Source organism: Pagrus major, chromosome 21, assembly GCF_040436345.1.
Source record: "Pagrus major chromosome 21, Pma_NU_1.0".
NCBI lineage: Eukaryota > Metazoa > Chordata > Actinopteri > Spariformes > Sparidae > Pagrus > Pagrus major.
Window position 1 is genome coordinate 31831673 of NC_133235.1, and position 15287 is coordinate 31846959.

The 15287-nt window shown below is 41.4% G+C and overlaps 1 protein-coding gene across 1 annotated transcript; it reads right to left on the reverse strand.

Annotated features, from left to right (window-relative positions):
• On the reverse strand, positions 1-4713 carry LOC141016754 (immunoglobulin lambda-1 light chain-like). Its single transcript, XM_073491289.1, has 5 exons — positions 4671-4713; positions 4267-4578; positions 2876-2923; positions 659-1027; positions 1-596 (listed from the first exon to the last, which is right to left on the reverse strand). Exons 1-5 carry the CDS (start codon positions 4711-4713, stop codon positions 460-462), a joined length of 909 nt encoding a protein of 302 aa, XP_073347390.1. The 3' UTR covers positions 1-459.
• Positions 4714-15287: the final 10574 nt, after the last annotated feature.

Below are 15287 nucleotides of genomic sequence, written 5' to 3' on the forward strand. Positions count from 1 at the left end.
TGTGATTTTTCACTTTATTGAGAATGTTACACTGAGAGAATTTAACAAAGCTGCCACACTCTGCATAATGTATTAAAAAGAAAGACAAGAGGAGAAAAATACTAAAACAATCACATATCTAGCAGACAGCTAATGATTCAGCTTCATTTTCTATTATTATACAAGTCACAATTCAAAGTGGAAATAAACTAGAGGATGAAAATAACACTATACCACAGAATTTATACTCATGCACTGCAGATATATGTGTGTATATATGTATTGATATATGTAGGATGACTGTATCTAACCTGTGCATAAGAAGACACATTTTTCAACCAACTACAACACATGAAAGTAGACATTTGTGACTGCTGATCAAAGTGATCAATGAGATGAATTGATGAGATTTGATGTTGAGAAAAGGCGAGCAGAAAACAGTCAGTCAGCATGTGTGCAGTTGGTGGACGGTCCCTTGTTTCAGAGGATCATCAGCAGAGAGAGTCCACAGCAGTACACCAGACTCTTCACTATCAGCACTGTGTAGAGCACACAGAGCATCTTCACCTGGTACTGAGATGGCCCAGGAGCTCGTGGTGGAGTTGATGGACCAAGAGCTTGAACCTCTGAAAAAGAAAAGGAGATTTCCAAAAGAAATGTCAGTCCTCTGCTCCTCTGCTCTCTTTGACAGTGTCTCCACATGAAGCTGAATCACTGCTGAACACAGTCACCAAGCCTTCATTACCTTGTTCTGTTTGGGCCTCCACTGTGCCCCCCTCGTGCTGGACGGAGCAGCGGTATTTATACGTGTAGAGAGCGTCCCCGTCAACCAGCAAGATGGCGGCGGTGCGTCCCGACTCTCTGAGCTCCAGCTGCTCTCCCTCAGCAGGGAGCCACTCCTCCTCATTCTCCTTTCGTCTGTTCCAGGAGAACCGGACCAGAGGAGGAAACATGGCTGAGGCCACACACAGCAGGGAGCTCTTCCCCTCCAGGTGGGCTCTGGATGCTGCTGGGTACACGCTCACCACGGGCTTCACTACCTGCTCACCTGAAGTTTGACAGCAGCAACAAGCAGCACAGACACACATTGACACAGTCAACAGCAGCTTACAGCACTGCACTGCATTCAGTGTGATCCTGGAAACTACATGGACTCTGATCACTAAACTACTCATCAATACAGCACAAAGTCCAACACATAGACTGGATTCACCTGCACATCAAACACACTCATCATGTCATGTCATCATATGTTATATGGGGACAAACAACATTATGCGTTCAGCACTTATTTCTTTCAATGTGCACATTCATCATTATTATGACTATTACTAGGGCTGGGCGATATGCCCAGAAATTGAATCTCTGATTTTTTCACAACAAAGAAAACCAAATGTTTTGTTTTCCTTCTGAAAAACAAACTACAAATGACAAAGAAATTATTAAAAGTATTGCTTTTATTTTAATTCTTTTATTGTAAACAAAACTGGCCTGCCATTGTAAACAGTGCACCTTCAAACTCACTTGAAAAAATAAAGAAAAGTGCCTCAGTTTGAAAAAAATATGTGTCCGTTTTTGATAAAATGCTCTTGTAAACATAAATTTAACATGTCAGATTGCATGCTATTTTCTATTTTGCAAAAGGTGCCTTTTGTTTACAAAAAGTATTTTGTATCCCTGAAGACATGTAAACAAAAATAAACATCTGCATGCATTGCATAGTGAACATCACATGTTGGTAGATGTACAGGACATGAGGTGCGTGCTTGCTGTCTTTAGTTTCAACATTTCTTTTTTTTTTTTTACACATTTTTGGTGAGAGGACAAGCCTGTCTACTACCTCTGGCTTGAGGCCCTGTTGCGGCTTTGTAGCATATACCTGGGGTCGTTTTCAGCATGTGGATGAACCCCGGCTTTTCTACTGTATATATGGGCACCATATCTTTAGCGATTTGCAACGTGACTGCATCCGTAAAAGCTGTCCACCGGGCCCCTTTCTTGTCATACGGGATACAATGATTAAATGATTCCGCTCATGTTGGCTTCTTTTTAGCGGATGTTTGTGGGCTGCTGTGGTCCTGTACATGTCGTCGTGAACAACAAGTGTCCCACTCCAATGCATGCGTCTGTTTGAGATGCTGAAATAAATTGGTCGTGCCGCTGCCTTTAGTTTCAACAGCCTTTAAACAAACTTTGCAGCGGACCGTGGTTTGTTCGAGGTCTGATGCCACAAAACCAAACTACTGATGAGACTGTGCCTTTTTGGGAACAAACTCTTTGCTTGCTGCCATGTTGTTGTGCTTGTTTCTCTGTGGAAAGTAAATGCGGGGGGAGCCCACTATGTATCACTAAATTAAATTTGATAATATAATATAATATAATATAATATAATATAATATAATATAATATAATATAATATAATGTAATATAATATAATCTGTTTAATGGAAATCAGTATCTAATACACAATATTTACAGTCAGACACCACAAAAAATCTAATTTGAAATATTTGATATTATGTTAGCCATTTATTTTTTTCTATATATGCAAAGTTATATATAAATATATATAGTATATAAAATATTCAAAAGTCTAACAAAATGGAAATACATATTTGCATGTGCCATTATATATATTATTTCATTTTTTTGATATAAAATGTTAACATTTTAGTATATTAAGTATATTTTATTGTAATATCATGTCTGTTTGCGTTCATGTATAAATATATCTCACACTAAAAGACACATGTACCATCATATAACACACATTTTCATGAGATCAATTTGACCATTTAATAATGACTTATTTATTATTCTATACAACATATTTAAAGTTATATGTTTTTCAAATACATAATGAAACAACTGAAGGAAAATGAAGCTTTATTCTCACCTGTTACAAACAGTTTAGTTCCAGAGCTAAAGATGTCGTATCCACGTCCTCCCACAGTGAGACAGAGTAATACAAAAACCTGTGTGCTGTTGAACGTGTCGGCTGAGGTGAACGAGTCCAAATGATGAAGCAGGATCATATTTCAGCTCCATGATGTGTTTCTCTAATGTTCATATCAACATGACTGTCTCTTCTTTTATTGTCTTTTTAGACACACTAGCAGTGTTGCTCTATGGATGCTGATGTCTGTCGCTCCACTACTTTAGTCCACATGGATTGGACCTGGACCAAAGGATGGATGGATGGACTGACATGACATTTTCTACAGACGTTCTTGGTCCCCAGAGGATGAACTTCATTCACTGACTTTGTTGATTCTGACTTTTTATCCAGAGCCACCAGCAGGTCGATACGTTTAGTTCAGACTGAAATATCTCAACTATTGGATGGATTACAGTTTAATGTGGTTCAGACATTCATGTTCCCCTCAGGATGAACTGCAATAACTTTGGTGATCCTCTGTCTTTTCATCTAGCGCCACCATCAGGTCAACATTTTAATGTGTCCAATACTTTGATCAATGATTAATTAAAAAAACAAATACCTGCAGAACTGATGAGACATCCTCCCTGATTCCTGTTCTTCATGTGTGGATAAAATCTATCTGTTATATAGTCCAGCTGTCCTTATAGTATATTTTTCAAAAAGTGCCAGTTACCGGTCAAACAGTCGACTGCAGTTTAAGTCCAGCTGGCCACTTGATTATTATAAGTTTTTATTCTTATAAAGCAATGATAATAATATATGGCTCTGCTCTCATCCTTTCCAACTCATGTTCTTCATATATGTTATAATATATAATTTATCCAAACTGAAATCATCCCTACCTTCTATATTCTCTCTGTATTATTTCCGTCTTTTCTGTATACATTCAAGATGCTGAACAGAGATGAGAGTTTTTAACTTTATCTGGAACATTTGCCTGGGAGGTTTTTTTATTTGTATATTACACAAACATCTTATTTAAGTTTTACTTTTAGAAATATGTTTCTTATTTTGCATTTTAATCTGGATTATGTGTTTTCATGAAGTTAGTTCTTGTATTATTTTCCCTTCATCTTGTTTCATCATTGTGTTTGTGTTTGTGTCCTTTTTCCTCACTGTGTGAAACAACAATAAACCTGCTGGAATATCTGATCAAAATATAAATAAATATAATATGAAATAAATCCCTCAGTTCAGTGTGTTTGTGACTGTGGCTGAGATGGAGGTGAAATATGTGAACCTGGGCTGTGGTTTACTGCTCTCTTCCTGTCACAAACACTGTTTGACATCTGTTCATCTGTTGGTTTTTGTTCAGGCTGCTCGCATCATTTCTCACTGTGGGGAACTTTCTTCCCAACAGCCGCAGTAGTAGGTGGCTGAATGAAGGAGTTTAACTGTCTGGATCTCCAACTCACAGCCGTTCGTTTTATTCACAACTGAGAAATCATCTTTCTGAGGATGATCGAACCTTTCATCTATTTTACAGCTCCTCCTGTCAACATCAAGAACCAATCTGAATGTGTCTTTCTTCTGGTACCAGTATAGATGATCATTGTTGTCACACTTGTCACTTCGACATCTGAAGGAGACGTTTCCACCGACTCTCCTTGTCAGTGATAACTGGTCCTGAATCAGCTGTGCTGCCATGGCAACCAGTGCTGTAGAGAAGCAGACAGATAGATGAAGGTCAGTGTGACAGTGTTTGTTCCAGGTGGACTTTGTTGGCTCCTGATTGGCTGGAAACACTCACCTGAACACAGACAGCACAGAGCAGCAGCTGGGAGGAAAAGCATTTTGTGCAGTGGTGTTTCCTCTGGTGAACCTGGGGAGAAGTGGCGCTCTGACGCAGCTGAGGCCAAACGAGGACGAGCTGCGAGATCAGACGAGGGCCACGTGGTTTCTAACAGGTCCTCAGAGCTCCCATCAGCCCCTGCGGCGCACAGATAAGGCTGCTGTCTGACAGTAGGCTTTTATCACAGCACACATTTTGACTTCTATTGATTGATCCTAATGATCCTTGTGTTACAGCAGTCAGCAGTAATGACTTTATAGGTTTCTAAATGATAAAATTCTACTTCTTAGAGACAAAATGCATCATCTTCTGACCTCAGATGGTACCAATTTAGCATCTAACACAGAACCCTCACAAACAGCTGGGAATTGCCATTGATCTTCACTGGCTAACTTCAATAATATCCTCATCTAAACTTTAAGTCCTATTTATCAGACCGATCTTGGTTTGTACAAGTTAACAATGAATCCTCACTGTATACCAAAGTCAGTCGTGGGGTTCCACAAGTTTCTGTGCTTGGACCGATACTATTCACTTTATATATGCTGCCTTTAGGGAATATCATTAGAAAACACACATTCATTGCCATTGTTATGCAGATGATACACAGTTATACTTATGGATTAAGCCAGATGACACTAGTCAGTTAGTTAAACTTCAGGCATGTATTAAAATCACAACAACCTGAATGACCTGCAATTTTCTGCTTCTAAACTCAGACAAAACAGAAGTTATTGTGCCGTCTTAGAGACACATTATCTAAAGCTATAGCCACTCTGGATGGCATTACTCTGGCCTCCAGCACCACAGTAAGGAATCTGGGAGTTATCTTTGATCAGGATTTGTCCTTTAACTCCCAGATAAAACAAATGTGAGGACTGAAAAAGGACTCCCTTCTTCCACCTTCGGAACATTTTTAAAATCAGGAACATTCTGTCTCCTAAAAATGCAGAGAAATCAGTCCAGTGTTTTCTGTAAATGTTTTCTCAGATGAAGCTCTAGTGACAGTTCAGTCGGTGAAAGCAGGTCATTGCTGTGGTCTGTGGTGGAAAATCTTATTTAGAAGTGAACAAATAATATATGATTCACACAAGGTTGTCAATTTCAGCTGAAAGGCCTCATCCACCCAGCAAACGGACAAAGTCACAGTTTATATCTCACTCAGAGATACACTGAGAGAGGGAGATTTTCCCAAAACAATATCCAGCTGGCCAGACGGCCTTGGATGTTCCCACAACACCCGACGTGTGTCCGTCTGCTACTGTGCACAAACACTTTCCCATAAATCAGCGAGGTCACTGTGCAAAACCAAGTCAAACAGTTCATACTGAGGCCAGGTCATAATTCACAGGGCTAAAAGGTGTAATAAACCGTAAGGTTATAGGCCAATACGTGAAATAAAACAGTGCAAGGTAACAACAATGTGTGTGGTTAAAGTTTTGTTCCTGTCTTCATTCATAGTTCACTGTTATATTATGTTTCATCTCCTCACAGATTAAACCATCTTTGTTTAATTGTGTCCATTTCATTCCTGCTCAGTCAGTCAGCGTTCTCTGGGGGAAACATTGGGCTGTTTTTATTTATTTGGTAGATTTTTCTTGCTGCTGCTCAGACGCCCCTCGATCACAAAAACTCCCTGAAGAGCCAAAGTGACAAAGACTTTGTGAGCAGACTCACTGATCACACATCATCTGCTGTAATAAACATGATCTTCACTTCATTCACTCGTCTCTCCTGATTGAAATCTGCTTTAAATGGAATAACAGCGTCAAACCAAAGCAGACGAATGTCCGTGTGTTCCTTTAAGAAGCTGAAGGAACAGTTATGATACATTTCATATTATCTGGAGGGATGTTTGTTCTTTATGTGTTATAACTCTGAACACTTTGATCATTTCCACCATGATAACCTGTTGGAAGAATGACAACATATTGCAGCTGTCTCAGCAGACAACACATGTGAGACATTACATGTGTCTTTACGCTGTTAGATACGCGTCACACCAATAAATCAGCTCTTCCACCGTGGCTGTGTGACACATTTCAAACTAAAGCTGATCACATGCTGGATTTCTGTGTTTGCTGCTGGTGCTGACATCAAACATCACAGAGAAACACCTCCACCCTGTGGTCGCTCACAGGAAGTGCAGGGACATCCACGTGATGCTGACGACGGTCGCCATGACAACACAATGATGCTCCGACCTCTTATTTTACTGACGACAAACCCACAGTGACATCTAGTGGATAAAAAACACACAGCAGTAAATGAGGAGTATTACTGGCATTATTGTTGTGACTACTTCTAAAAATACTTCAAATACTATTTCTACTGCAACTATATTATGAACTATATTATGAACTATATTATTACTATATTATTGTGCTGCTGCCTGTTACAGTAGATGGTGTCATATTACTCTTACATGTACTATACTAACTATAACTATAGAAGTGTAACTAGTCACAGCACTGTGTCACTTCACTTGAGACAGTACTGCAGTATTAGTTGAAGTACATTTCTGCTGGTGGGTACTGCGTGTATTTGTACTGCTTGCCTTGTAAGTTGGAGTTGAATTGCTCTTCTATAGTTTCTATTTTGATTAGTCTTCTTGTTTGACAGTTTTGACAGACAGAGACAAATGATGTGGTCCTGCTGATAGTTTCATCACATCAGAAAACACTTCTATGTGTCGTTTTAAAGCTCACTTACAAACCACACATTTTCTCTTTTCATTCAGACCACTTTTTGGCCCCGACCTCTGCCTGAATACCACCTGTTTCACATCCAAGGAGGGTTTTTACAGGCAGAAGCACAGCTGTGGTGGCTTCACCAGCGTCTCCCATTGTGGCTGACCTCTACATGGAGGAAGTAGAGAGCAGAGCCCTGAGCTCCTTCCAGGGAACAGCACCAGAACCACTGCTTCACATATGAGGAGCACAGCTGGACTTCAACTCTTCTGAAGCCTCCGCTGGCTTCGTCTTTACAAACTAACCCTCTGAACTTTATCTGACGTTCTGCTGGAGATCCCAAAGTTTACACAAACACCAAATGTGTCAGGCTGGATTTTGGGGAAATGTGTGTAAAATGATGCAGCAGACATGTTGAAATGTTCCATTTGATGGAGTCTTGGCTTTGAATCTTTCACTCAGTGAAACATCATGTAGCTTTAATGAAGAGACTGAACAACAGGAGACACAATAAAGATGTGACACTGTGTGTGGAAAAGGTTTGATGTGTCATAGAAATGAAATGATTGAGTGAAATGACAGAAATGTAAGGGGACGTTTAAGGCTTCAAATCACAGTGGAGGAGTTTTGTGGATTTGTACTTTAGTCTTTTCATCACAGCTGTTCAACAACAGATAACAGTCTGTGCTACTAAATTCACCACCAACCTGAATGTGTTTGTGCTCACATCAATGTTTGTTTCTATTTCTATTACACAGCAGCTTCAGCCGAGCCGTCGATCGGCAGCGGCGGCCTTATCTGTGCGCCGCAGGGGCTGATGGGAGCTCTGAGGACCTGTTAGAAACCACGTGGCCCTCGTCTGATCTCGCAGCTCGTCCTCGTTTGGCCTCAGCTGCGTCAGAGCGCCACTTCTCCCCAGGTTCACCAGAGGAAACACCACTGCACAAAATGCTTTTCCTCCCAGCTGCTGCTCTGTGCTGTCTGTGTTCAGGTGAGTGTTTCCAGCCAATCAGGAGCCAACAAAGTCCACCTGGAACAAACACTGTCACACTGACCTTCATCTATCTGTCTGTTTCTCTACAGCGCTGGTTGCCATGGCAGCACAGCTGATTCAGGAGGATTTAACATTGACCAGGAGAGTTGATGGAGACGTCTCCTTCAGCTGTCGAACTGACCAGTGTGACTACAATAATTATGTAATCTGGCTCCAGAAGAAAGACTCAGAAACATTGAGATTGATTCTGTATTATGACAAGAACAGTTGTAGCATAGAGCACAGGTTCGATCATCCTCATATAGATGATTTCTCAGTTGTGAATAAAACGAACGGCTGTGAGTTGGAGATCCAGAAAGTTAAACTCCTTCATTCAGCCACCTACTACTGCTTCTGTTTGAAGAAAGATCCCCACAGTGAGAAATGATGCGAGCAGCCTGAACAAAAACCAACAGATGAACAGACGTCAAACAGTGTTTGTGACAGGAAGAGAGCAGTAAACCACAGCCCAGGTTCACATATTTCACCTCCATCTCAGCCACAGTCACAAACACACTGAACTGAGGATTTATTTCATATTATATTTATTTATATTTTGATCAGATATTCCAGCAGGTTTATTGTTGTTTCACACAGTGAGGAAAAAGGACACAAACACAAACACAATGATTAAATAAAGAGGAAAATAATTCAATGACAAACTCAAACATAATCCAGATGAATCAGTGAAACAACAAACATACTTCAGAATATTTCAATAAAATGATCTCAAACATAATCAAATGTTTACAGCCCAACGTCCTGCTGCTGAATAAAGTCCATCCGTCCCTCACAACACTAATGTCTCTGAATGAAATCACTTCCAGCAGCACTTGTTGTTTAACACCTTTCAGCAGATTTCACCACATCATTTCACTTTATTACATTTTAAAAGACAAATCTTGGACACATGTCGCTCAGGACTTTGTCCTTCTAGCAGCGGCTTATTAGGACGCTCGTCTTGTTGGACACATTTCCATCAGTTTCCTGTGGATGTTTCTGCTTCCCAGAGGATGAACCCTAACATTTATGGTGACCTCCTGACCTTTCCTCTAGCGCCACCATCAGGACAAAAGTGTCTCCAGACCGACACTTCAGCATCTGGAAAGTTAATGACTTGATTTTGAATCAACTGACTGAAAACTTTAAAGAATGAAACACTTTGTAACATTTAAAGCTGCACAAGTCAAGATTTTATATGAACAGAGGCTGAAATGACTTTGTGTCATCAAGGGCCGACTGGTCATTGGGAGAACCAGGAGGTTTCCCAGTGGCTGTTACACAAACTGATGCAGTCAACAAACAAACACAAACAAACAAACACACAAACAAACAAACATGGCCACAAAGGTCACATGTTTAAGAAGTGTTTCACTGCTCTTGTTGAAGAGGTATAAAACAGCTCCCAGAATGCACTGCGCTGCACTGGACCAATAAAATCTCTGCGAGGTGGGCGGGGCTTGGTTTTGGCTCGTCTGTTCTGAAACAGGAAACAAAATGGTGTCAGGCTGGTAACAAAGGATCTGGTACTAAAATGTGTTTGTGAAAACATTTGAGGTGAGAAACAGTCGATGCAGGAACAGAATCTGTGTTTACATTTGATCAGCATCGCCTCGTTTGACAGATTGACACAGAGACTCAATCCACTTCTGTACTCTTTGTGTCCGGAGAGGCCAGACGGACAGAAATGTACAAGTCAATGGTAGTTTGAACAATATGTATTAAAGTTGGGGTCGGTAAGAGCCACACTTTCTCAGCTGTATGCTTTATGCTAACGTTAGCCGCTACAGGAGTGCGTTGCTGCCGCAGCAGCTCTGTTATTGGCTCAGGGGGTCTGTGCGTGTGCTTTGTGCTACTTGTTTAGCGGCTGAACGACAGTCTGTCACTGCCGCTGCTGCTCATCGCTCTGTGGCTCAGGGGCTGTGTGCTTTGTGTTCCTGAGTTATCAAGCTGCTGAAGAGCAGGCTCAGAGGCTGTGGACAGTGAACGCAGCACATCGTCATCGCTAACCATACCACCTCATGTCTCACTCACAGAAGAGACCAGCTGACATTATCATCATGAACGTGAACAACAAACATGGCTGTTGTTAGTACTCACCGCTGTCCAGCTAGCATGTTAGCATTGGGAACTTTGGCTGCACTTTCTCTGCCATTCTTGTGCCACTAGCTCGCTAACAGCTTTAGCAAACATCACCTCGCCCTGTGGAAGACTCCGGTCATACGCAGTGATGCAGAGTGCAAAGGTCAGAGTGCGAGCAGACAGACAGGTACGTATGTAGACAGACAGGTAGCCTGTCCAATCATTTCATACGGGTCAAACAGAACCATTGGACGGGCTTATTAGAGCCTGCAGCAGCCACAGATACTGGATTTATTATCTGTTATTTGTCAGAGCGTTTGATTTATTGATTGCTGTCGGGATGTTCACAGATTTTCTATCAATGTAACAAAACTGCTTCTAGAATAACTGAGCGACCCGAGTTTGAACAGAGAGCATTCAGAATCCTGTCAAACTGACAGAATGGCAGGATTCAGAGGAAAAATGGTCCAGACAGAGTCAGAGAAAACTTCTTCAAGCAAAGGTCCAGAAGATCATCATCTGTAACCTGCGTTACAGCAACAATATGTAGAAATGTGTATTTTGTGCGATTTGCCAACACAACTGTGTAAATACAAATTCCAGGTTTCTGTAACAATTTGTCAGATGTAATGAAACGTTACGTTTCAACTACAAACAAAACACTCAAAGTTTGAACAAGTGCTTCACACAACACAGCTCTGCGTCTGTCTGCAGACTTTTATTTAGTGAAACTGTCTCTGACCACTAAAAGCCAGTCTGAGACTCTGTCTTTTGTCTTTTGTCTCTCGCTCGGTCACTGTCTCTGTCTCTGCTCTTAATTTCCTGTCAGCGTCCTCTTCTGTCTCTTCACCTTTGTCATGATGTCCATGGAGGCTGCTGAGCCCGGTTCTGTTGCCCGTTCCGGCCCTGGACCTAAAACCCTCCTCCTCCTGGCGGTCTGAAGCTGCTGTGACAGCGGTGTAAACACCAACACTCCCCGGCGGTGCTCCGAGCAGAGTCAGCTAGCAGAGCTAAGTCGTAGCTAACGTTAGCATCAGGTGGAGGCAGAGCAGCCGGAGGACATCAGAGGGAAAACCACAAAACATTTTCTCCATAAAATATGATCCAGTTGGACTAAAGTCACTGATATGGTGCTGTGTGTGATGTGCTGCTGTAAAGAGTTACACACTGTGATGCTCCCCGCTCACCACAGTTACATAATGCAGAGACAAGTGACAGGAGGGCGGAGTGGCTGAGACAGAGACACCATTCACTCTGTTACAAATCACAGGGACATTACAATGATTTTGTAACCCACTCCTTCTGCACCCACTGCCTCCCTCTACACCCCCTGGGACTCTGCGCTGTGTTTCTGATGTGTGCTATCAAAGCAGGTTCTGGATTGTGGTTCTGACCTGATAGAACTTTACTGGCTCACAATAACAGCTCTTGTCTGTGCTGCTGAACACCACAGTGGCTCCTGGCTCCAGAACCTGACAGGGGAGTGCAAAGTCAGCTTTCAATGGAAAAATACATTCAAGTACAAACAAAAACAAAAACTCTGAAAACAATTCAAATATTTTAAAATAAAGATTTCTGTGAATGTAAATTGAACTCTAGCATGCTAACCAGCTAGCTCTCATATCATCTCAGCTGGGACATGTTGACATGTATGTGAAGGCAGGTTTGCTCCTCAGCCTGATAAGTCAACAAAATAAACTCACAAAATGTCCAGATAGAAAATATCTTTACACCTTTTTTCCTCACAAACAGAAAAACACAACTGTACACCTTCTGAATTCAAGTTTCTGTCACACTGATGTTCTTAGTGGAGAGTAGAGGAGCCAGATGCAGACACGGGACACACAGAAAGTTATAATCAACACAAATTAACTTCACGAGGAACAAAACAAGGCAGAAGAGTCGAGGTCTCAGGCAGATCGTCTGGAGGCTGGTGAGGAGGGGAAAGAGACCTCAGGTGGGCTGCCTCGGGGCAGGACACATGTGGAGCTGTAGACCTCAGGACAATGGACACAGCAGGTCTGGAGGGTGAAGGCCTGGACGCTGGCCACACAGATGGAGCCACACTGGAGGCTGGGCTGGGAAACAACCAGACTGGTGGAGCCGCTCTGCAGGACGACCCTGAAGGCCCGTGGTGCTGGTGGAGCAGCTCTAGAGGACTGGTGGGACCGGTGGTAAAGGAGGGATCTCTACAGGGGCGGCCGGCCAATAGAGGGCGAGAGGGCGTCGCCCTCCTTGAGCCACAAAAAAAAAAGAGTGTGTCCTGTTTCTGAACACCTTATCAAACCAGTTGCAGCAGCAGCCATGTCTGTCCCTTTAGGGAGATTTCAGTCTGGTTGAAAATCGTCCAGATGCTCTGATCAACTTCCATTCTGAAGCTTTTAGGCTCAGCAATGCACCTCTATGGCTTCCTGGAGGCTTCACTAACACGTTTTCTTGGATGGTCCTCTTTCCAACCTGGAATGTTTTTCTTCTGACTTTGTTGATTTCATTTGCTTCATCAGCTCTTATTGTGGAAACAACATGGCCACTACATAGAAGATGTGATGAATTGTGTTGCTGAGATGGTTTCAACAACACGTTGACAGAGGTTTCCACTAAAATATTGCTCTACGGTCGGAGGCTCATGTCTCTGATTATTCTGACACCACGGTCAAGTCAACATGGCTAACGTTACCACAACTCAGAGGAGGACACATAACACATAAACACATCAACACATAAAGGAACACTTCATCCTTCAGTCCATCACAAACGTTCAACATCAACACATCTGGAGATTCATGGTTTTCACTGCACAGGAAGGTGATGAAAAACTGTAATCTGAAAAGTTAAAGTAACTAAAGCTGTCAGACAAATGTAGTGGAGTAAAAAGTCAAGTATTTGTCTCTGGGTAGAAGCATAAAGTAGCATCAAATGGAAATATTCAAGTAAAGTGAGTCAATTGAATTTAAATTGAACATTCCCAACACGGCATTTATATCTCCTCAACAGTTGAACTGTAAATAGTTTTATTAATTGCACATTATCAGGCCCAGTGCCACTGTCCTTTATTTGGCTCTGAGATGTAGTTACCTTTACTTCTAAAGGTGTCTTGAGGGTGAACTCATGAATGGCGACCCATCTGTTGATGATCACTGTGTAATGTTCATCCAAACTGTACAAATAGTTCACTGCAACATGACAATATCAGCTGCCTTCATTTACCTGAGTCACCTCAGACATCATCACAACAGTTGCCCCCCTGAGAGGTTTGGCAGGAGCTGCCACTGGAGCTGGTGGAGCTGTCAGAGTCAGGAAAACAAGAGGTTACAGAACCACAGCCACAGGAGACTGATTCAGCACAGGAACTGGAGACAGCTGCAGCTCAGCTCAGACAGGTTGCTGCAGAACAGGAACAGAGGACTGCTGCAAGGCAGAGCAGGAGGCCGGCAGCTGGAGGTCTGGACGGGTATCAGGAAAGACCGCTGGTCCGGCTCTGGAGCAAGTCTGCTGACCCGCCGACAAGGAAGTGGGAACAGGTGTCGACTGGGCCACCAACTGAGGACCAGGGACTGGTGGACCTGCTGGTGGAGCTAGATACAAAGTCAGAATCAACAAAGTCAATGAATGAAGTTCATCCTCTGGGGACCAAGAATGTCTGTAGAAAATGTCATGTCAGTCCATCCATCCATCCTTTGGTCCAGGTCCAATCCATGTGGACTAAAGTAGTGGAGCGACAGACATCAGCATCCATAGAGCAACACTGCTAGTGTGTCTAAAAAGACAATAAAAGAAGAGACAGTCATGTTGATATGAACATTAGAGAAACACATCATGGAGCTGAAATATGATCCTGCTTCATCATTTGGACTCGTTCACCTCAGCCGACACGTTCAACAGCACACAGGTTTTTGTATTACGCTGTCTCACTGTGGGAGGCACGGGGGATATATACTGGATGTTTCTCTCTGGAACTAAACTTTTTGTAACAGGTGAGAATAAAGCTTCATTTTCCTTCAGTTGTTTTATTGAACAAAATGTGTTTTTAGTGAGTTTCTGCTGCTTCAGGCTTTACATGTTAGTTTGTTCATAATTAGTAGAGAATTCTTGCAGCCATGCAGCTATTGTTACATAAAAAGGTTCATAACTCCTGAAAAGATGTTTAAATCTCACTGCACAACTGAAGTTCTTCTTTATTTCTGCAGGAGATCAAACTGATTCATATAGAAAAAGTTTGATATTGACAATGTTACAAATATACAGTATTTGATCCTCTCAGTAATTCAGCACCATCTCTTGTTTTTATAAAACAACATCATATATGATATTAAACATCATTTAATATATGTCAGGAAATGTATCTGAAAAACATATAACTTTAAATATGTTGTACAGGATAATAAGTCTTTATTAAATGGTCAAATGTATTTTATATGATGGTACATATGTCTTTTAGTGTGAGATATATTTATACATGAAGGAAACACATACTGAATATGATATTACCATAAATGTAAAATATGGATATTATTTATATGTTTCAACATATGATATAAGATGACACACACATATATGTGTTTGTATGTTAAAACACCTTTGATGTAAATATATAAAATAAATAGTAAATGAAGCTGAATATGATTTAAAATACTTAAAAGTTAAAATATTTTGTAAACATGATGGTAAATATTGTGTATTAGATACTGCACATATAGTGATTTCATTAAGACATATTATATTTTTTATATTATATTATATTACAGTAATTAGATTATAAATTACATTTAC